Source organism: Eubalaena glacialis, chromosome 6, assembly GCF_028564815.1.
Source record: "Eubalaena glacialis isolate mEubGla1 chromosome 6, mEubGla1.1.hap2.+ XY, whole genome shotgun sequence".
Classification (NCBI taxonomy): Eukaryota; Metazoa; Chordata; class Mammalia; order Artiodactyla; family Balaenidae; genus Eubalaena; species Eubalaena glacialis.
The window spans coordinates 149,961,427-149,985,464 of NC_083721.1; the positions used below are offsets into that span (position 1 = coordinate 149,961,427).

At 43.5% G+C, this 24,038-nt stretch overlaps 1 protein-coding gene across 4 annotated transcripts; it reads right to left on the reverse strand.

Moving 5' to 3' along the window:
* Positions 1-331: 331 nt before the first annotated feature.
* On the reverse strand, positions 332-24,006 carry NKIRAS1 (NFKB inhibitor interacting Ras like 1). Of its 4 annotated transcripts, XM_061194727.1 has the most exons (5): positions 23,633-23,767; positions 16,194-16,244; positions 15,253-15,363; positions 7,367-7,608; positions 332-891 (listed from the first exon to the last, which is right to left on the reverse strand). In XM_061194727.1, the coding sequence occupies exons 3-5, from the start codon at positions 15,344-15,346 to the stop codon at positions 649-651; spliced, it is 579 nt and encodes a 192-aa protein (XP_061050710.1). In that variant the 5' UTR covers positions 15,347-15,363; positions 16,194-16,244; positions 23,633-23,767; the 3' UTR covers positions 332-648. The 4 variants fall into 4 exon arrangements, with proteins under 4 accessions (XP_061050710.1, XP_061050709.1, XP_061050711.1 ...); XM_061194726.1 differs by lacking the exons at positions 16,194-16,244; positions 23,633-23,767 and adding an exon at positions 23,858-24,006; XM_061194728.1 differs by lacking the exon at positions 16,194-16,244 and having other exon boundaries at positions 23,647-23,767.
* Positions 24,007-24,038: the final 32 nt, after the last annotated feature.

Here is a 24,038-nt window from a genome sequence, read left to right on the forward strand (position 1 = left end):
GCCTTGTGGGAAATGGAAGCTTCACTGTCTTTAAGTGTTCAGCAGTTTCCTACAGAAGGAAGAACGAACCAGCTGGAACATATTTACACCACCTACTCAATTCATGCTAAACATAATTTGAACACAGCTACATCATAGGATTAGCAAGATCTCTACCAGATAAAATTTAGCTTAACTTAGTACCCAAATTGTTTACTGTTTGTGATCCAATTTGGACACACACACAAAATGTCATTTCGTAATCCTAGACATTAGATGATGAGTGAACTTTTCAAAAACAAAGTTAACGTTTGAGCAAATAAGTTTGCATAAAGTTACACAGAATGACAGCTTCTGAAACGGGTTAAAGGTGAGGGGAGCTACAGGTACACGTGCATACCACCCAAATTTTATTTTATTCTTTTGACAAATGGAACATAATATAGATAACAAAGGTGCTAATTTCAGGGACAAGTCTGAAACAAGGAGAATGCAAATATATTATTACTTCATGTCAGGCAACAGTAACTGAATTATAACAAAGTGCATTAAATTACTTCCCTAGGGGCTTCCTAAGGACCAAAGGTAGACAGAAATGGCCTGTTTTACACGAGTTCACAGACACCTCGAGGCAGTCACCATTCAAGGGACAGTTGTGCACCCTAGGGTTTAGTTCTCAGAGCTGGAGTTGCCTTTGCTTCTCCTCCCAGGCAGAGGGAAGCTCGCTTTGCTCTGGGGCTGGGAGAGTTTGCGGGCTAGCAGGGTGAAGGGCTCGATCAGGGTCTTGCGGTCTGTGACCGTCACCTCCCACAGATGCACCTTCTCGCTCCTGGCCCACCGCTGTGCCACTTCGGCGTCCACTTGTCTCTGCTCAGAAAGGTCAGTTTTGTTTCCTAACACGACAATGGCCACCTGAAAGAAACGGGTAAAAGATCACACTTTGCCGGCATCAGTTCCTAGGCAAAATGGAGGAATCAAACTGTCCCATTTCACAAAGTGCTTCGTCCAAACTGACCCTCAGGCGTGAGCTGAAGGGTAAAGGGCATTACCTCACCCCTCCTCGCTCAGTGTATCTCCTTAAAAACGCAGATGTCCTACAGGCTGCTGACTACGCAACACTTGAAGTTACTCAACTCCGGTACGGATGGAAGACAGACGGGGGAAATCACTATCGAGGGCACAGATAACGGTGTGGCTGAAGTGTGTCTACATTCAGTTCAGCTCTACCTGCTGTCTGGGAAACCCGCGATACGTACTTGAAGATACAACCACGGAACTTCTGGAGCCGTGAGAGGTCTGCAGCCCTGGGGCCTGAGTTCCTTGAGAACGGGAATTGTTCTGTTCACGTTACTGCTAATCATAGCAAAGTGCCTGACACAAGCACTAAATACGTGTTGAACGTACCACCCAACAGGAACGTTTTACCCTAAACGCAAGGCAATCGATCATTCTCTCCAGGTGGAGTGCTCGCTACCCCCAGGCACGGTTTCCGGCGACCAGAAGGGCAGTCGCGGTCCGCGGGAGGGGAGACGAGTCGTGACCTCCAGATGCTGAGAGAGTGCCTGTAAAGGTACCTGAAGCAGGAGGCGCGGGAGGTGGAGGGCACCCCTGAGGCGCAGCTCCGAGGGCGGCCTCTGCGCCACGGCCGCGTCCCCGCCTTCGAGACGCGCGCTCCGATGCGTCCGCAGGCCGGCGCGGCAGGCCCGGGCTCTCCTCCGTCTCTCAGCAGGAGGCAGCCCTCCCGTTGCTCCTCACCACCCCGTCTCCGCGGTGAAGGTTGCCTTCCCCTTCCGGCCTGGCTGCACGCCCTCACCCGGCCGCCCGCAGGGCGCAGCGGGTGAGGTGTCCCAGGCTCAGGGCCACCTCCGACGCGGTCCCTCCCTAAAAGCCCTCAGGCCGAGGGCTGCTGCTGCCCTGCGCCCCCGGCTCCCCGCCCCCCGCCCCGGCTGTCGCTGCTCATCCCAGCGCTGGCCCCGGTCGCCCCACACGCTACTCCCGTCATGCTGGTGGTGGTTTCACCAGCCCCGGGGGGGACCCTCCCGGTAACCCCATCCCTCAGCTCCTTGACTTCAGAGATCCTAACCGTCCTCCTGCCCTCAGCCACTCACGCCCACGAACAGGGTAACCGCTCCCCTCTCTGACCTCAAGTGCGGGAATCCCGCTCCGACCGCTGCCTTCCTGGTTCATCGCAGCGCCCCTCTGCAGCAACCCTACAGCACCGCCGGCACCCACGAGCCCCAGCGCTACCACCTCTGTCTCAGTCCTTCAAGCGCGCTGCTGCCCTCGGCGCTCCCCCAGCCGAGCTCCTCCTCGTTCGCTCCCTCGCCGTCGTTATCACGCCGTAGGCCCCCCGCCGCCACCTCGGTTAAGTTGAACTCTTCACTGTACCTTTTGCCGACACCATTTACCGAACGTGGCCGGAGAAAAACACAGCCCCGCTGGCCGGTCCCAGTTCGTAACCACTGACCTCCAGCGCGGTGCTGTCCTGCAGCAGGTTCATCACATTCCCGCCACTTCCCTGTACGGACGGCATCTCCTACCTTGGTCCCCCCCTCCAACCTCCACCGTTCCCTCTGCCTTCCCCGTCCCACCCTCAGCTGATGTCCACACTACGTCGGCAAGAAGACCGGAGCAACTAGAAGGCAACTGTCAGGCGCTTCCACCACCACGTCTAACAGCCCCACCGTCCTCTAAGCCCATGTCCCCACCCTCTTCCACCTGGACAAGGATGTCACTCCATCGGCGGTCCCCTCACCTGCGTCTCTCCGCTGAATCACCCCACTGCATACAACCAACCATCTCTCTCATCTGAAAAAACCTTCTTACACATCCTTCTCCAGCTCCTCTCTGTTCCCCTTGTAGGGGACAATATATTTACCCTTTGACTCAAAACTCTTTCAAAGAGCTACGTTTGCTGTGCTCAACTCTCTCACATCCAGTCCATCAGACTTCGTCTCACTGTTTCACCAAAACTGTCGTTGCTGAGATCTCCCAAGTTACTAAAGTCTGGCCACTTCTCGGCTTTTTTGATCTGCCTTTAGTATCTGACATAGCTTGGTCACTTCCTACTTTTTAAAGTGCCGACTTTACTTGCCTTCTGGGACACCCTTATCTCTTGGTGTTCCTCGTACTTCAAAGGCCACTTTGTAGACTCCTTTGCTGCCTTCTCACTTCTCCAGCCGGTGAATGTCAAAGTGCTCTAGAGCGAGAGCATGTGAACTAAACTCTGCTTCTCACCTTGTCCCTCAAGGTGAAAGTCAACACAGAGTGATTTTTTTTTTTTTGGCCGCACAGCATGCGGGATCTTAGTTCCCCAACCAGGGATCAAACATACGCCTCCTACAGTGGAAGTGTGGAGTCTTAACCACTGGACCACCAGGGAAGTCCCAGAGTGATCATTTTAAAACAAGTCAAAAGACGGGACTTCGTGAGAGAGTGGCATGGACATATACACACTACCAAATGTAAAATAGATAGCTAAGCGGTAAGCAGCCACATAGCACAGGGAGATCAGCTCGGTGCTTTGTGACCACCTAGAGGGGTGGGATAGGGAGAGTGGGAGGGAGGGAGACGCAAGAGGGAGGAGATATGGGGATATACGTATACGTATAGCTGATTCACTTTGTTATAAAGCAGAAACTAACACCATTGTAAAGCAATTATACTCCAATAAAGATTTTTTTTTTTTAAAAAGAAGGGATTTCCCTGGTGGCGCAGTGGATAAGACTCTGTGCTCCCAATGCAGGGGGCCTGGGTTCAATCCCTGGTCAGGGAACTAGATCCCACATGCATGCCGTAACTAAGGAGCCCACCTGCAGCAACTAAGACTTGGTGCAACCAAATAAATATTAAAAAAATAATAATAATAAAAATAAGTCAAAAGAGGTTCAGCTTCGTTCACATGAAGGACAAATGAAACTACGAAAATACCATTTCACCCAGAAGAGTCACAAAATCCAAAACTTTAACCACACATTGTTGTCAAGACTGAAGAAACAGGCATTTTCATACCATTCCTATGGACTAACTTGTCACCATATTTACCTTTAACTCAAGAACCTAACTTCTGCTGGTGGTCTTACAACTCTACGTTAAAATGTACGAGATAATAAATGTCTAAGATTAGTCACTGTAGCATAGTCCATGATAGCAAATGACCGGAGAGAACCCAAGTGCCCATCAACCTGAGACTGGTTAAGTAAGTATGGTACATCTACCGCCACACAATGACTATTATGCATCAGTTTAAAAAAAAAAAAAAAAGGAATGAGTCCTGCTATGGAAAGGACTCCAGGATATATTACATGAAAAATACAAGGTGTACAACAATATGCTACCTTTGGTACAACAGAGAGAAAAATAAGAAAAAAATTATGTACATTTCTATTTGCTTGTATTTACACAGAGAAACTCTGGAAGGACGCCCCCAGACTAGGACAGGGGTGAAACATTAAAACAGCATGCTTGAGGTACAGGAAATAGACAGCTGAACCCAGGGGTGGGAACAAGTTCACTACAGTCCTCTCTATACCTCATTTTTATTTTTGAACAATGTGCAACCATTACCCTTTCAATTTTTTAAAACAGACATGAAAACAAGTAAGTGCCCCCCAAGCTAGACCCTGCCATCCCTTTGCCTCCCCCACACCCCGCCCGCTCTGGCCTCAGTGCTGCTCCCGAGCACAAGACGCTCCCGCCCCGGCCCCTGCTCGGCTGGGGCCTCCACCTGGAGCCCCCTCCTCTAGACATCGGCTTGCGCCCTTCCCTCACACGCTTCAAACCTCTGCTGAAACTCACCTCACCAGGCCTTCCCACACCACCTACAGAAAGCAGTGCCCTCGCTCCCCACTCCGCCCGACTTGTCTTCCTACGCTGCATGGCTCCTCACAATACACATTTGTTCGCTGTCCCTCTCTCCCCACCCCCCAGACAGACGCTTTATGGCAACAGGGACTCTGTTCTATCGTCTACTGTATTCCCTCCGCCTCACCTACAACAGTGCCAGGCACACAGCCCAGTAAGCACCTGCTATCAAAACCACAATGAGGCAGCACCTCACACTGGTCAGAATGGCCATCGTCAAAAAATCTACAAACAAGAAATGCTGGAGAACAGGGAACCCTCCTACACTGTTGGTGGGAACGTAAATTGATACAGCCACTGTGGAGAACAGTATGGAGGTTCCTTAAAAAACTAAAAATAGAATCCCACTCCTGGGTATATATCCGGAGAAAACTCTATTTCGAGAAAATACATGCACCCCAACGTTCACTGCAGCACTATTCACAGTAGCCAAGACCTGGAAACGACCTGAATGCCCATCAACAGATGAATGGATAACGAAGACATGGTACATATACACAATGGAATATTACTCAGCCATAAAAAGAAACAAAATAATGCCACTTGCAGCAACATGCATGCAACTAGAGATCATACTAAGTGAAGTAGGTCAGACAGAGCAAGACAAATATCATATCACTTATATGTGGAATCTAAAATATGACACAAATGAACTTATCTACGAAACAGAAACAGACTCGCATAGAGAACAGACTTGTGGTTGCCAAGGCGGAGGGGGGGGTGGGGGAGGGAAGGAGTGGGAGTTTGGGATTAGCAGATGCAAACTATTACATACAGGACGGATAAACAACAAGGTCCTACTGTATAGCACAGGGAGCTATATTCAATATCCTGTGATAAACCAAAATGGAAAAGAATTTTAAAAAGAATATATATGCATGTATAACTGAATCACTTTGCTGTACAGCAGTAATTAACACACGGTAAATCAACTATACTTCAATAAAAAAATTAAAAAATGAGCATTTGCTGAATGAATGTGCTTCTGAAATCCCCATAATAACCATATGAGAAAGGTACTATTATTATCCTTATGTTATAGATAAGGAAACTAAGGCAGAAAAGTTGAGAAGCAGAGCCGAGATTCCAGTATCATGTATATGAGTGTTCACCGAACTATACTTTTAACTTTAGGGGGGCAGGGAGGGAAATCTGGGGGATACTCCCCAAAATAATAACAGCACTTACCTGTCTCGGTGGGAAAGATGGGAAACAGGTGGAGAGGAGCCTTCATTACTTACCTTTTTATATCTTTTGAAGATTGAACCTTGTGAATGTTGTTATCTATTCACAAAGTAAGTTAGTATTCAAAATAATAAAAATAATTAAAATATCAACCACCCAGAGGTCCTTGAACAGGTGAGTGGTTAAATAAACTTTGGTACATACACACCCTGGAAAACCACCCAGCAAGAAAAAGGAATGAACGACTCATACACGCAATTACCTGGATGACTCACCAGAGAATTATGCTGAGTGAAAAAGGTCGATACCAAAAGGTTACAAACTGCAATTCCATTTACGCTAACACTCTTGAAATGACAAGGTTACAGAAATGGAGAACAGATGACGGTTAAGGAGGGAGAGGGGATGGGAGGGGAATGCGTGTGGCCGTGAAAGGTCCCATGAGGGGCCCCTGCAGTGCTGGAAAGGTCCCCTCACTGTAGAAACGTCAGTACCTCGGTTGTGTTATTTTACTATAGTTTTGCACAGTGTTATTAGCATTGGGGGAAACTGAGTTAGGGATCTCTATTATTTCTTAAAATTGCATGTGAATCTACAATTACCTCAAAATTAAAAGTATGACATAAAAAATACCTAAAAATTAGGTTAAGAACATGTAGCCAGTGCTGTTAACGGGTTCATGACATGGTTCCCTAAACCCTGAGGAGTCAGCCATGCCAAGACCCAGAGAAAGACCTGCGATGAGAGAGTTCCAGGCAGGCGAACGAGCAACTGAGAAGGACTTCACAGGGGAACAAAATTATCATGCTGGAAAAGCAGAAAGTTGACCACTGGAGTACAGTGACAGAGGCACAGAATGCTAAAGGCGAAAGGACAGACATGGGCCAGATCATCTAAAACTTTACAGACCATAGTAAGAATCTTATTTTCAAATGGTAAGTGGATAGAAGCCACTAATTATTTATTAGTTTTTTCCACTCCTTTTCTTTTCTTTTTTTTTTTTTTTTTAAGGCTAAGGACAATCCTATTTCTCCAAGAAGACAATAAAAAGCCCTAGGAAACAGTGATCCCAAATTACGTGAAACGAACTATGTAGTATTTGCAACATGGAGTCATTAAAATTCAAGTTGTACATGGAGCAAGCAAAGGCAGAAGGTCAAATGCTGGTCCTGGTTGAACTCAGTCCTGTATTTCCTGGGCTAGGGAAAAAATCATGAAGATTACAGATACTGTGAATACAATTTAATGCTTTTAAAATATTTTAATTGCCCAAAAGCCCATGCTACAATTTCAACAGTGTTATAATTCATAGCTGGCATTTTTTAACATACCCACTTACCTCTTTTTTGTCTTTAAACTTATCAATTTCTTTCTTCAGCAGCTCCACTCTTTGAAAGGATTCAAGGTTATTCACACTGTACACAAGAACAAAGCCATCAGCAAATGAAAAATAATGCTTTGGCAGCTCCACGCCTTCCTGCAGGCCTCTGGTGTCGTAAAGATGTAACTGTTCCTTGACTCCCCGATCTGTTTCCACTGAAGCCATATACACATCTTCCATTGTTTCACAGTCCTCCATTCCTGGGGTTAAAAAGGAATTACTTTTACATATACAAATATCGAATTATTATGTTATTCACCTGAAACTAATACAATGTTATGTCAATTATGCCTCAATTTAAAAAAAAGCTTTCACTCCTTTTGGATAACTCAATACCAATTGTTGAGTATTTTCTTGTCCTTTAGAAGCTGGCTTTCTAGGTTCCTTATTTACTACACATAAGAATCATATTTCCATTTACTAGCTTCTTTAAAATGAAAGGTAATTGTTACAGTAAATGAACAAAGTGCTTTTTAAGATTATTTCTTCCATATAGACATAAAAGAAATAAAAATTTGGCAGTGAGATTTACTTATTTTTCAGAAGTAACTTACAAGAGTCAAAGAACTTACTATCTCAATTGGAGAATGAAGGGCTGATTTTTAAAGTAGCTTCAACAACTAAGTGGCCCCATTTTCTTTTTCATCAGCGCCAAGGACAGGGCCTGGGTAAGTTTGATTTTTCTCTGTACAATTTCCACTGTTTCCAGGGTCTGTTTCAAGGACTCGGAGATGTACATGTCCAGTCTGGGTCTAGGCACCAGGCCTTAATTCCCAACTACCTACTGTGCACTTTTGTGTGAATGTCCTCCAAGTCCTTCAAATGAACAAGACTTGTTATCTTTCCTGCCCCCAGCTGTCCCTCCTCCTTGCTTTTGTCCCGTGATCACCATCCACCTGGTCAGTCTTCAGCGTTCTCTTTGAACAAGGAAAGTATGGGTGAATGGGGCCCTAAGTCAGCCACTCTACACCTGAGACATCTGCTCGATCCACCGCCTGCTTCCACTGCCCCCGGCTTGCTCCCTGCACCTGAACGACTGCAACAGCTCAGGAGACACCTGGTCAACACCTCACCCTTTCCAGGCTCTGCTGAAATGTCAGCTCTGGAGATTTTCTTCGGATTATCCACTTCCCCCCATCCTGCTCTTACTGTGCCTTGTACAGGTAATACCACTTCACCCTAAACTCTTTTCGTATCTGTCCCCTCCGGAGCTGCAGTGTAAACTCCTCGGGAGCCAGGACTGTGGCTAATCTCTCTTTGGAGCTCTGAGGACTAACGAATTGACTTACATACGTAGAGAGTCCTTAGTAAACATCTGAATGAATGATGAATGCGTGAGCTCATAACGGGTGCCCCAATTTCATTCCCCTGCTCGCCTGAATGATGAGCCTTGTAAAATCCATTATGCTTTGCTCCATTTGTGTGGGTTTTGTCTCTTCAACTCACCTAGAACTTCCTCAAGAGAAACAACCCTTCTGTGTACACAACAAGTATGCAACAACCATTTGTGGATGAGGGGATTAAGGTGAGAAGATGAACACTTTGAATGTTAATGACTAGTGCAAGAGGTAGTCTATGAAGACATAAACTTATTGGGCTTCGATTACAAAAAATTTAAAAGCAAAAACTACCAAGACTTTTGTCATGGTGGATGTTCTGTCCACCAAAAGCCAGTCTGGTTCCCTTCCTCCTCCCATTAAGCTTAGACCTTTTGAGATTTTGTCACCCTATACATCAAGTGACGTTACGACTCTGCATCTCCTCTGCCACGCCACGCCACCTCCGTCCCAGCGGGAGAGTAAGGCTGCACTTCTAGAAAGGGTAAAACAGAGGCTGCTGAAATGTGGGACAGAGGGTATGAGTTCCACAGTGAAAACAAGGGGCAACTCAGTGACGTGCTCCCTTCCTCTGCTCCCAAAACTTTGGCGGCCAACTCTTTATCCTCTAGGCGGGGGAATCTGGGGAATCTGGCCAGTGAAAAAGGAGAAATCCTAAATATGCTAACCTCTGAGGTTAACCAACAAATGCCCCACCCAGGTCACCTTATAATGAAGCAAAGTCATGAACCCTATCCACATGCTTAGAGCTTTAAATTAGCTTTTCAGTTCTCCATTCTTAATTACAAGCAGACAACCAAGGATTACCAGATACCTGAGAAAGAGACCAAAAATCAGGAAAGAGCACCTGAAAAGAAAAAGACTGTGCAAAGAAAAGAAAACAGACAAAAAAACTACCAAATATTATACTCAAAGAGATAAGACAGTGCATCCATGAAATAACAGGATACTAAGAAATGAAAACTCAATAGAAGGGCTGAAAAATAAAGATGAGGAAAATTTCCATAGAGTGGAACAAAATGCTGAGAAATTTCAAACAAGAGAAGAGAAATTTTAAAAATCAGAGGACGAGTCCAGAAGATCCAGCATCCAAAAAGAGAGTTCCAGAAAGAGAGAACAGAGAACACAGAAGAGAAATAATTCAGAGCTGAAGGACACACATTTCCATATTGAAAGGGAGTTCCAGAAAGAGAGAACAGAGAACACAGAAGAGAAATAATTCAGAGCTGAAGGACACACATTTCCATATTGAAAGGGAGTTCCAGAAAGAGAGAACAGAGAACACAGAAGAGAAATAATTCAGAGCTGAAGGACACACATTTCCATATTGAAAGAGAGTTCCAGAAAGAGAGAACAGAGAACACAGAAGAGAAATAATTCAGAGCTGAAGGACACACATTTCCATATTGAAAGGGAGTTCCAGAAAGAGAGAACAGAGAACACAGAAGAGAAATAATTCAGAGCTGAAGGACACACATTTCCAGATTGAAAGGGAGTTCCAGAAAGAGAGAACAGAGAACACAGAAGAGAAATAATTCAGAGCTGAAGGACACACATTTCCACATTGAAAGGGCCCACCAGGTGCCCAGCACCGTGGATGAACACAGACTGATCCTATGATACACCACTGCGAATTTCAGAGCACTGGGGAGAGAGCCTACAAAAGCGTCCACATCCGAAGCATCAAGAATCACGATGGCTCCTGGCTTCTCAGAAGCACTGGAAGAAGATATTAGAATCTGGTAAACTGAAGATACACATGGTCTATGAGCCTGTGATTTCATTCCTAGGTATATCCCCCAGACCTTGCCCAAATCATAGCTGGGATACGTGTATAAGACTGTTCACAACAGCACTATTTCTAATAGCCCCAGACTGGAAACAACCCAAATGTTCACCAAGATACAAGAGGTAAATAGGGACTTCCATGGCGGTCCAGTGGATAAGACGCCACGCTCGCAGGTGACACGGGTTTGATCCCTGGTCAGGGAACCAAGATTCCACATGCCACATGCCACACGGCGCGGGCAAAAAAAAAAAAAAAAAAGATGCAAGAGGTAAATAAATGGAGGTATACTGAGACAATATACCTATCATGAAAATTACACCACACCTACTTAAAACAATATGGATGAGTCTTACAAATATAATGTTGAGTGAAAAAAAACAAACACTGAAAAATTTATACGGTATGATTCTGTTGATATGAAGTCAGTAAGAGGCAAAAATAAACTATGTCATCCAGTGATACATACATAGGTGGCAAAACGATAAAGAAAAGAAGGGATTAACCAAAAGTCAAGGGAAGGGCTGAGTTCTGATTGAAGAGAGGAACACGGGGAGCTGACAAGAGTACCTGCACTCTTCTACCTTTTGACCTGTGTGGAGGTTATGCAAAGGTTTTATAATTATTCATTAAACCACATACATGTTTTATGCACTTTTCTATATGTATGATGCATTTTATAATAAAAGAGGGAGAAAAGATGATAATGGACCAATGCTTTCAAAATTTTGGAAGGAAATTATTCTCCATCTAGAATTCTATACCCATCAAAATTATAACTCAATTGTAAATGAAAGTAAAGACATTTTCAAACATGTGAAGCCTCAGAATATGTATCGTGCACATTTTCTCAGGAAACTCTTTGAAGGAGGCCCGCCATCAAAATTAGCATGTAATCATAGAAAAGAGGAAGACACCAGATTCGGAAAACAAAACCTCACATGAGAGTAAAGGGAATCATAGGGACAACAGTAAATACCTTTATTCAGAAGCCCCAGGATTACTACTGTGCACCAGGCATAGAGGGCATTCTGAGGGCTGTCATCACCCGATGCCTCATCCCATTGTGCAACCTTTTCAACCCCCAAAAAAGTACTGCAAGATGTGCTCCACCAAAAGAAGGGCGTAAACAGAAGGTGACGGGAGATCTAGAAAACAGGAAATCAAACCCAGAAAGAAAGAAAAAGTAAAGGGAAGTTCTATGGTGACAGCTGTACAATAGGCCCAGATAAGAGAATGCTAGCTGCTGGAAAAATATCTCAAAAAAAAAAGGGCGGGGTGGATTATCTGATATGATTGACCTCATGGAGAACTGAGAACCATCTGGACATGTGGAAGAATTAGCAAAAGGTATGAACAAAACTAAAGAAGTGATAGAGCAAATATTAGCCTCCATAAGAAGAAAAAGAAAGAAAAGAAACGATCACAGTACATAATACTGCTCAGCGGAGAATATTTACATGTGCCAGCAGCTGTCAAAGTGTGGGCTACAGAGATCCCCTGAGGTCTCCTTTCAGGGAACCCATATGGGCAAAACCATTTTCATAACAATATAAGACATTCGTCTTTTTCACGGTGTTGACATTTGCACTGATGATATAAAAGTAATGATGGGTAAAACTGCTGGTGCCAGGACTTCCCTGGTGGCGCAGTGGTTAAGAATCCGCCTGCCAATGCAGGGGACACGGGTTCGAGCCCTCGTCCGGGAAGATCCCACATGCCGCGGAGCGACTAAGCCCGTGCGCCACAACTACTCAGCCTGCGCTCTAGAGCCCACGAGCCACAGCTACCGAGCCCACGCGCCACAACTGAAGCCCGTGCTCCACAACAAGAGAAGCCACAGCAATGAGAAGCCTGTGCAAAGAAGAGTAGCCCCTGCTCGCCGCAACTAGAGAAAGCCTGCACGAAGCAACGAAGACCCAACGCAGCCAAAAATAAAATTAATTAATTAATTGAAAAAAAAATTCTCTAAAAAAAAACACTGCTGATGCCTTAGTACAAATCAAGGCAGTGGCACCAACTGTATTAGAGGTTGAATTCCTCAACACCTCATACTTGCAGTTTCAAAAGAAAAAGCCAGTTTCACTTAAGAATGTCCTTGATGACGCAGGAAAAATTACCAAATTTATTAAATCCTAATCTTTGAGTATGTATCTTAACATCTTTTTAATATTCTATGTGGGACTTCCCTGGTGGCACAGTGGTTGAGAGTCTGCCTGCCAACGCAAGGGACATGCGTTCGAGCCCTGGTCTGGGAGGGTCCCACATGCCGCGGAGCAACTGGGCCCGTGAGCCACAACTACTGAGCCTGCGCGTCTGGAGCCTGTGCTCCGCAACAAGAGAGGCCGCGATAGTGAGAGGCCCCGCGCACCGCGATGAAGAGTGGCCCCCACTTGCCGCAACTAGAGAAAGCCCTCGCACAGAAACGAAGACCCAACATACCCAAAAATAAATAAATAAATGAATAAATAAAATTAAAAAAAAAAAAAGCTGTCATATTAAAAAAAAAAATTCTACGTGATTAATGAGAAGTATACATGAAGTATTTCTGCTTAATGAATAATGGTAACTGTCTGGAGGAAAAGCTCTTGCGTTTGAGTTTCAAGTTGAAATAGCTACTTTTTTTTTTTTTGGCTGTGTTGGGTCTTCCCTGCTGCGCACAGGCTTTCTCTAGTTGCAGGGTGCGGGCTTCTCATTGCAGTGGCTTCTCTTGTTGTGGAGCACGGGCTCTAGGTGTGGGCTTCAGTAGTTGCAGCGCGTGGGCTCAGTAGTTGTGGCTCGCAGGCTCTAGAGCACAGGCTCAGTAGTTGTGGCGCACGGGCTTAGTTGCTCCGCGGCATGTGGGATCCTCCAGGACCAGGGATCAAACCCGTGTCCCCTGTACTGGCATGAGGATTCTTAACCAATGCACCACCAGGGAAGTCCCACTTCTTTTTTTTTTTTTTTTAAAGAAGGAATAACAGAAAAAAACCATGGTTATTCAGGGTATTTGACAGACATTTTCTCAAAGATGAATAACGAGAGCCTATCATTTCAAGGAAAATAACTGATAGTATCTGTTGTTAATGATCAGATTTGAGCTTTCAAGCAAAAATGAGAATTGTATCCATCAGCAGAAACTTGATAGCTTCCCAATACCGATGAGACTGTTGATGATATTAATAAATGGTATTTGGAAGATCTGCTTACCTCAGTTAACCAGTATCTTCCAAATGACCAATTCATAAATGTTAAGAAACCATGCATGGGTAAAAAACCCATTTGAAGTGCAAGATAAATCAACGAGATTTTAATGTAATAGAACAGGAGAAGTTCGCTGATGTGGCTTCAGACTCCCCAATGCAATAACCTTTAAGTAACCGTCACCGATTGAGTTTTAGTGAAATACCAAAGAAGAAAGTCCACAATCATCTGCAAAGCTACTAAAATATTCCTACCTTTTTCAACCACATATTTGTGTGAGGCCACCTTTTCTTCACATATTTCAACTAAAAAAACATATAACAACAGACTGAATGCAAAGGCAAGCAGATATGATAATCCAGCTGCCTTCTATCAGGCTGGACATTCGATTTTCAAAAACGTAAATCAACACTCACCTTCTCACTAGATTTTTTTGAAAATATAACTTTTTCATTAAAATGTGTTACCTTAGCATACAATAAGTTTATTGTTATTATTTTACGTGATAAGTTTTTTTTTTAATTTCCTCAGGTTTAATCTCTAATACAATAAAAATATCGTAAGACAGCCTACAGAAACAAAATCTGTTGGGGTTTTAAGAGGGGAAAGGGATTCTTTTTTTCCCTCTTTGGGCATAATTTACTTTTTCACTGGCATAAATTAGAATCTGAAGGTGAAAAATTCAGAACCAATAGTGCAGCACTGTGATAGGTTTTCAGACCTTCTGGCACAGGGATCGTTATTAATAAAAACCAAATATGGATTTAACCGAAGTTGTTAAATATTATTCTGGGAAGGTGGAAGAGAATCAGAGTTCATCAAAATGGTTAATAAAAGTAAGACAGAAATGTGCTTGAAGCCACTTGCCAGCGATAAATACTTCAAAGATCTGGGATTCTACGTATCTCCCTAAGATAAGCCTTGTTTGATTCTAACGTGTTATGTCTGTCCTTCCTTACCGAACTGTGACCTCCTTAAAGCCAGAGATGCTTCTCCACCTCTAAATCCCCACAGGCCTCATCACAGCCTGTACCAAAGAGCAAGTACTGAACAATTATTTAACTCAATGAATGAATAAATGAATGAGATAATCCGATTCACAAAATTAGGTCATACTGCAGCAAACAACTGTCTCTTCCATTCTTAAAACCTATACAGCAGTACTGGAAAGTTATGTTTGAAATGAGAATGAGAGATCATTCAACGTATTCTGAAGTCAGTGAGTCTGTCATTCCAAGACCACTCTTCATCATGTAAACACACTGGAAACCACATAGAGACAACATTTTTCTTACCTGTTATAACTCTTGTTCTAACAGAGTAAGTGCAAGCACTCTGGAATTTCAACAACATAAAGATGTTTTTTCCTTGCCCCTACTTTCCCCCCCTCATCTCTGTCGATTTCTATGACCCTTTCGGTCCCTCTCGATGACACCTCACTTTTGTGCACCACTGCCCATCTTTAAGTTAGCACGACCAACAAAAGACCCTGACCAGTTCCCAGAACCTGCAGGGAAACTAGGGAAAAATAATCTTACCAATAGTATGATTCCCATAAAGGAGCTGCTCCAAAATTGCCGTTTTCCCCACAGATAACAAGCCACAAACCACAACCTTACAGCCCTTTCCCATCTTCTCTTAGGATATCACTGTGAAGAAAAGAGAAGATCTTTAAAACTGAGTACTGTTTAAAAAAAAAGAAAAAAGAAAAAAATCAACCTTTCCTTTTTCTTTCTTTCTGTGTTTAAATTTAATTAGTAATACATACACGGGGGGAAACTGCAAGTATAAAAAGAAATGTAGAATACGGTACATCCTTCCAAACCCCATTCCTGGTTCCCGTCCTCCCTTAATCAGTGTTACTAGTTTCCTACATATCTCTGCAGAGGTGACCTAGAGAAACATAAGAATACATGTATAGATATATGTTTGTTTTCAAACAGCATAAACACATCTTACACAAAGACTATTCCAATACTAATTAAGTCTATAGGAATCCGAACCGAATCCTAGATGAAGCAATCCTTGAACTGCCTGCTCGTCAATGTTTACCTGGAAAAATAAGCATTTAAGTAAAAATTTAAGGAGGCATGAAGATAAAAATTTGGACAGAGAATAGACATTATTTTTTAAAGAAGTATTAACACCATCAATGCGAACGTCAGTATTTTCTCAGGAGAGTGAGAAACTGGATTTGGGGCTGTCTTAGTCGTACTTCTTTTTGCGTCACAGTTCTTCATGCACTTCAAACTGAAAGAAAGGAAAACTCATTTCTCCTCGCTTCCTCACATATGCATGGAAGAGCGAGACTGGGTAACACTTTCTTGAATTTTCCTCAAACTTTTTATTTTCCAGAAGGCAAGGTACCAGCAGACAAGACAGAAAGGAAAAGGGGGCTCATTAAATAAAACAGAAAAACTTGGGAAGAGAAGTTAAAGTTCCACATTGTCTTTTGCCTCCTTTCCTCCAGTTCTCTTACCTAGAAGTGTGGAACATGCAACAGCGCTGACGAAAAAGCATGCCACGACGCCTTCAAGTCAGAAAACAACAACAAAGAAGTCCAAATGAGCATTCAAATAAAAGGGACGGTGGGCATCTTTCTGTATGTGTGTGCGCACGTGTGTCACACATCACTTTTTTTTTTAACCAACACCTAAAACATTAACAAATGAACTTCCTGTAAGTCTTCTCTACTCTGTTTTCCCAAAGTCTGTAAATTTTTTTTTATTGAGGTATAGCTGATTTCCAGTGTTATGTTAGCTTCAGGTGTACAACAAAGAGTCAATAATTGTATAGATTATACTCCATGCATAGTTATTATAAAATATTGGCTATCTTCTCTGTGCTGTACAATACATCCTTGTAGCTTATTTATTTTATACATAGGAGTATAATCCCCTACCCCTATCTTGCCCCTCCCCCCTGTCTCCCCCCACTGGTAACCACTAGTTTGTTCTCTGTATCTCTGAGTCTGTTTTCTTTTTTGTTATATTCACTAGTTTGTTGTATTATTTTAATTCCACATGTAAGTGATAACATACAATATTTGTCTTTTCTCTGACTTATTTCAATATGCATTAATACCCTCCAGGTCCATCCACATTGTTGCAAATAGCAAAATTTCATTCTTTTTTATGGCTGAGTAGTATTCCATTGTATATATTGATATCTTCTTTATCCATTCCTCTGTTGATGGACACTTAGGTTGCTCCCATATCTTGGCTGCTGTAAATAGTGTTGCAACAAACATTGGGATGTAGGTATCTTTTCAAATTTGCATGTTTGTTTTCTTTGGATATATACCCAAGAGTGGAAATGCTGGATCATATGGTAGCTCTATGCTTAGGTTTTTGAGGAACCTCCATACTGTTTTCCACAGTGGCTGCACCAGTTTACATTCCCACCAACAGTGCAAAAGGGTCCCCTTTCCTCCACACCCTTGCCTACGTTTGTTATTTGTAGACTTTCGGATGCTAGCCACTCTAACAGGTGTGAGGTGATATCTCATTGTGCTTTTGATTTGCATTTCTCTGATGATGAACGATGTTGAGCATCTTTTCATGTGCCTGTTGGCCATCAGTGTGTCTTCTTTGAAAAAGTGTCTATTTAGGTCCGCCACCCATTTTTAAATTGGGGTCTTTTTTATATTGAATTGTATGCGTTGTATTTTGGATATTAAGCCCTTAGCAGTCATATCACGTGCAAATATTTTCTCCCATTCAGTAGGTTGTCTTCATTTTGTTGATGGTTTTGTTTGCTGTGCAAAACCTTTTAAGTTTAATTAGGTGCCATTTGTTTATTTTTGCTTTTGTTTCCTTTGCCTTAGGAAAGAGATTCAAAAAAGTATTTCTAAGATTTATGTCAAAGAGTGTTCTGCCTATGTTTTCTTCAAGGAGTTTTATGGTTTTTGATCTTACCTTTAGGTCTTTAATCCATTTTGAGTTTATTTTTGTGTATGGTGTTAGGGAGTGTTCTAATTTCATTCTCTTACATGTAGGTGTCCAGTTTTCCCAGCACCACTTATTGAAGAGGCTGTCTCTTCTCCATTGTATATCCTTGCCTCCTCTGTCATAGATTAATTGTCAAAGTCCATAATTTCTTATGACCCAGATCAGCCATGACACTTATCTCCTGACATGAAAAAAAATTTTTTTTTTTGGCTGTGTTGGGTCTTTGTTGCTGCGCACGGGCTTTCTCTAGTTGCGGCCAGCGGGGGCTGCTCTTCATTGTGGTGCGTGGGCTTCTCATTGCGGTGGCTTCTCTTGTTGCGGAGCACGGGCTCTAGGCATGCGGGCTTCAGTAGTTCTGGCACGCGGGCTCTAGAGCACGGGCTCAGTAGTTGTGGCGTACGGGCTTAGTTGCTCCGCGGCATGTGGGATCTTCCCGGACCAGGGCTCGAACCCATGTCCCCTGCACTGGCAGGCGGATTCTTAACCACTGCGCCACCAGGGAAGCCCCTGACGTGAAAAATTGTAATGCTACCATTAGTGTACTGCAGTAATAACACAGCACTCATTTCCAGAGCATTATGCTACATTTTACCAGTAGATAAATAATCATCCCTTAGGTGATATAACCATTATTTCCTGGGTGGCACTCTTGGAATCTTTTTTGCTTCCTGGAGAACCACTTCTCTTAGGGGACTTTCTTTTCTTTATAATTTCCAAGTAATTGCAATAGAAAAATTCTCAAGTCTTTATTTATAAGGGCAGAGTTTTGTGTAACACTGATTATCTATGGTATGGTAACACCTATGTCAGCAACTATGACCTATTTTAAAAGGTTTTCTACACACACTTCTGAATTTATGATTAATGTCATCTCCTTTATCATAGGATTCTACTCTCTCTGAATATCGTGGTCTCCTGTAAGTTATACTATTGACTCTTTCTTTCAAAGGGTTTTTTTTTTTTTAAGGTAAGAAACGGATTTATTTAAACTGATTTATTTATTTATTTGGGGGCTGCGCTGGGTCTTTGTTGCTGCGTGCGGGCTTTCTCTAGTTGCGGTGAGCGGGGGCTACTCTGTTGCAGTGCACACACTTCTCATTGCAGTGGCTTCTCTTGATGCGGAGCAAGGGCTCTAGGTACGTGGGCTTCAATAGTTGTGGCACGTGGGCTCAGTAGTTGTGGCTTGCGGGCTCTAGAGCTCAAGTTCAGTAGTTGTGGCACACGGGCTTAGTTGCTCTGCGGCATGTGGGATCTTCCTGGACCAGAGATCGAACCCATGTCCCCTGCATAGGCAGGTGGATTCTTAACCACTGTGCCACCAGGGAAGTCCGGAAGTGGATTTATTTAGAGAGAAACATGCTCCACAGACAGGATGTGGGTCATCTCAGAAGGTGAGAAAGGCCCAAAGGGCTTTTAATAATAGTTAAAATTTAAAGGAAGTTGCCACGTAACTACGTGAGAAGAGGATAAGAAAGTGATGGTGGCACGCAGAACAATTCTGTTGTCAGAAAAGGTTGCCGTTGGAATCTAAATTCTGATTTTTCTATTGTTATTTCCCTTCCTCTGAAATAATATTAGGATCAGCAGATAAAGTTTGTTAAAAATATGCACTATTTTGTATTTGTGTGTGTGTAAGATAAATTGGGGGATTTGTTTCAGTATTTCAGAGAAGACTTCAAGGGCAAACAGTAAAAGCAACTGAAAAGAGGTAACTCAAACACTAGGTAAGGATTTTAAGGTTTTTTAGGATGGTGAGAGAAGGAAAGAAATAAAACAGATCATGGTAAATATTTTATACCATCAAAAAGAAAACAAAAATGAGAGGGTAAGTGTGATTAATCAAAGCACACCTGAAGCATTCTAGCTTCCTAGTTGTCTTCAAGTGGGAAACAATAATACTACATAAACCTGAAGATTAGGACTTCCCTGGTGGTGCAGTGGTTAAGAATCCGCCTGCCAATGCAGGGGACACAGGGTCGAGCCCTGGTCCGGGAAGATCCCACATGACGCAGGGCAACTAAGCCCGTGCGCCACAGCTACTGAGCGCATGCACCACAACTACTGAAGCCCGTGCTCCGCAACGAGAAGCCACGGTAATGAGAAGCCCGTGCACTGCAATGAAGAGTAGCCCCCGCTCGCCACAACTAGAGTAAAAACTGAAGATTAGTGACCTGCTTTACCATCAATTAAAAAATATGAATTCTTGAGACTTCCCTGGAAGTCCAGTGGTTAAGACTTCACCTTCTAATGCAGGGGATGAGGGTTCGATCCCTGGTCAGGGAGCTAAGATCCCACATGCCTCTCAACCAAAACACCAAACCATAAAAACAGAAGCAATATTGTAACCAATTCAATAAAGACTTTAAAAATGGTCCACATCAAAAAATCTTTAAAAAAAAAAAAAGAATTCTTGAAGTATAAACTACTGTGTATAAAATAAATAAGCTACAAGGCTACATTGTACAGCACAGGGAATATAGCCAATATTTTATAATAACTATAAATGGAATATAATTTAAAACTGAATCACTAAGTTGTACACGTGAAACGCATGTAATACTGTACATCAACTATATCTCCATAAAATTAATTTTTTAAAAGTATGTGTTCTGTAAAAAATTAATATCTAATGTAAGATTTTGAATGAAGAACATAAAATACACATACAAAACACTTTATTTTCTATATATGATCATGATGGCAGGGACTCACATTACATATAAGGAAGTTGTTCTCACACATATATATTCAACAGGTACAAATAAAACCTACTAAAAGCTTAGTTCTATAAGCATTATAATATTTCATAATTCCCAAACACAATAAATAGGCACCATTTCCTTCCAAATATAAAGGGAGGTCATCTGCGGCACCCTGAAAGGACAGGGAATCGCATGAATAGATCCTGGGGGTGGCCAAGCCTCTTATTAAACCCAGGTTTCAAGAGTTTGAAAGGCCCCAGAGTAGATGGATGACCTTTAAGGTCACTTCTAATACTGTAACACTATGAGAGCAGAAACTACTTACCCGGAAACTGCATCAACACGAGGTTAATACAAAAAGCAGTAGCTACAGCCACCTGTATAGTCCCTACCCTAAGAAACTGCTGGACAATACAATTCAATTTGTGACCTATTAATCCCTGACATTCTGATGTAAATGACTAAGAGTATGTGCTTAACAGGCAAAATCCAATGCAGTCTTAAATACATATTGCTTTGCTTTCCAGGCTAATCAATAATGTGGCTAGAGAATAAAAATATGATCTGATCCATTCTGCTGAAAACACTGAGCTTGGTCAGTATTCTCTTTGAAAAGCCATCAGAAAGCGCTACCCAGAATTGTCAGTACTTCTGTTCTTCCTTCTGTTCTTCTAAGGAAATCATTCTAGTTTTAAAGTAAAACACAACTTTTTAATGCAAACTGAAAAATATTATCACCAAAACACTGTTAACCTCATAAAGAGATGTTATAGATCTTATTATGCAAGCATCACAGGAAGAAAACCTCTACACTGTGTATTTGTTTATGTAAACATCATGGATTGTGTGCAATACTTTCACTTAGCCATAGATGAATACACTTTACATACATAAACACGTATTAAATGAGTTTTGCAAACAATACTGCACATAATGAAATACAATAAACAGATTCCAGTAACCATTCTTTCACTCATTCACTAAATATTTACTGAGGGATTATCCTAATGCCAGGCATTAGGGACAAACTAGGAGGCAAAATCAGAAATGATCCCTGCCCTCAGGAATCTCAAAATCAATTGAAAATACCAATCCAAATCTTGCAAAATTGCTAATTGAGAAACTGCAAACTGCAAATCAACAAACAAAACTGCAAAACCTAATTAAGAAATAGCAGTGATTAATCACATTGCCAGAATCTTCTTTCCAAATGATTATTCCACCTTTGTAGTCAATCGTTCTTGACTAATTTTCCTCACGACCCACATCTGATCCATCAATAAACCCTCTACCTTTCAAACACATCCAAGGCTGGACCACTTAGCACCTCCATCACTAATGAAGTAGTCCAAGGCACTACAGTCTCTCATCTGATCTCTCAAAGATGTCCACATCATAATCCCCCAAATCCATGAGTATTCTACTTTACATAGTAAAAAAAAGACTTCGTGGTTGTGACTAAATGAAGAACCTTGAGATGGGGAGATTATCCTGGATTATCTGAGTGGACTCAATGTAATCACAAGTGTCTTTATAAGGCAGAGACAAGAGTGGCAGAAGTGAGAGAGAGAGAGATTTGAAGATGCTATAATGCTGGCTTTGAAGATGAAGAGGCCAGGAACCAAGGGATGCAGGTGGCCTCCAGAAGCTGGAAAAGTCAAGGAAATGGAGTCTCCCCTAGCACCCCTAAAAGGAACACAGCTCGACTGACAACTTGATGTTAGCCTAGAGAGATTTCTGACCTACAGACCTATAAGACGATAAACGTGTACTCTTTATTTTTTTATTGTTTAATTTTTTGGCCGTGCCACGTGGCATGTGGGATCCTAGTTCCCCAACCAGAGATCGAACCCGTGCCCCCTGCATTTGAGGTGCAGAGTCCTAACCACTGGACCGCCAGGGAAGTCCCTTTGTACTCTTTTAAGCCAGTAAATTTGCTGTAATTTGTTATAACAGCAACAGGAAAATGAATACAACCTCCTAACCGTCCACACTTTTTCCCTTCTTCCTTTTAGCCTCAAACAATCTTTTTTTTTTTTTTTTTTTTCCCCTTTGGCCATGCTGCGCAGGCTTGCGGGATCTTAGTTCCCCGACCAGGGATCGAACCCAGGCCACGGCAGAGAAAGCTCTGAGTCCTAACCACTGGACCACCAGGGAATTCCCCAAGTGATCCTTTTAAAATGTAGGTCACATGAAGTCACGCTTCTGCTCAACATCGTGCCATGGTTTCCAATCTCAGAAAGTGTGAAAACCCAAAGTCCATAAGAACGTTCGTCTCTTTGATGTCACGGGCCAGTTTCCCCTATGCCTCCTTGCTGGTCCTGTATTAACGCAGGCACGCTCCAGCCCTGGCGCTCTTTTCTCTGACTGAAATCAGTCCCCACACCTCCAAGGTCTTTTCTCAAATGCCACTTCTCAACACTTACCGGAATATTCCATCCAAAATTTCCACCCCTGCCCCAACACGCCCTACCCGTTCCTTCCCCTTAATGTTTGTCCTTAACACTTATCACAGAGCATAATATACATTTTATGTTTATTGTCCTTTTCCAAGAAGCTAGAATTGCTGCAACGACCACTGCTACCATCCCAGCACCTGGGCACATATGAGGCCCTTCAGAAATATCTGTTGAATGAATCAATGCACCTGTGAGGGCTTTTACAACGGTAAAGCTGCAATTAAAAAAAAAAAAAAAAAAAAAAAGGATATTAGGAAATGGGGTAAAAAAAATAACCAAACCCGCTAATTTAGAAAATAAGAGTCTCTTAAACCTTCGCCACATTTAAACTTAGAATTTGTAAGAGAATTAAACCACATGATTTATCTAAAATGAAAATATTCTGGAGATGCAAAAAAGCTAGTAAATAAACTGTAAATAAAGGACGCAACACAAAACGCCTGCATTTTCTCGGCTTTTTTCCCCCAAAACACTCGCACCTGACGACCAGATTTTGGCAAATAAATATTTCGTCTTTCTAAAAAGACCGTGGTTCTGACGTAGCAAATCTGGGACCAGATCTGCACGCAGGAAAGGCACGGACCTGGGAAGGCGAGGACCCGCCTGCACCACCCCCTCCCCTCCCCCTCCCCTCCCCTCCCCCTCCCCTCCCCTCCCCCTCCCCTCCCCTCCCCTCCCCCCCTCCCCCCCTCCCCCTCCCCTCCCCTCCCCCCCAATCCTTTCGGTGCAAAATTCCTCAGAGCGGAGCCTGCAGCCCCAATTGCTCCGGGGGGGACAGACGCGGCTCCCACCGCCAAGCCCCCGCACCTCGAGCGCCCCACCTGCCGGCTGGGGCAGCGCCGCCGGGGCCCCCAGTTTCTGCGCGCGTCCGGGGAAAGCGGGGAGCCCGCAGCGGCCCCCCCCCCACCCCAGGTGAGGCGCCAGCAGCGCAAAGCGGCCCCGCCGGATGCCCCCGACAGACCCGCACGCCCCGCAGGCCCAGAGGAGAGCGGCGCGCGGGCTGCGGCCCCGGGAGCCCCGCCCCCAACTTGCCTCCTGGCGGCGGCGGGATGTCTGGACGCTCTCCAGCCCAGGCCTTGCCGCTGAAGGTCGCCGTCGGCTCGCCTCTGCCTCTCAGGCTCGAATCCCGGGGAGTGGGGGACGGTACCCGGGGGAAGGTTGCGCCCAATCCCGGCCGAACTCCGCCCAGCGGGCTCTCTGCCGGAACTACATG

What these genes read in the sequence shown, in the direction of transcription:
- NKIRAS1 (XM_061194726.1), bottom strand. Translation starts at nt 15,346, where the DNA reads ATGGGAAAGGGCTGTAAGGTTGTGGTTTGTGGCTTGTTATCTGTGGGG. An exon ending in TTATGGGAATCATACTATTG is followed by an intron (nt 7,609 to 15,252) that starts GTAAGATTATTT and finishes TTTTAACCCCAG; the next exon opens with GAATGGAGGACTGTGAAACA. An exon ending in AGTTTAAAGACAAAAAAGAG is followed by an intron (nt 892 to 7,366) that starts GTAAGTGGGTAT and finishes CGTTTCTTTCAG; the next exon opens with GTGGCCATTGTCGTGTTAGG.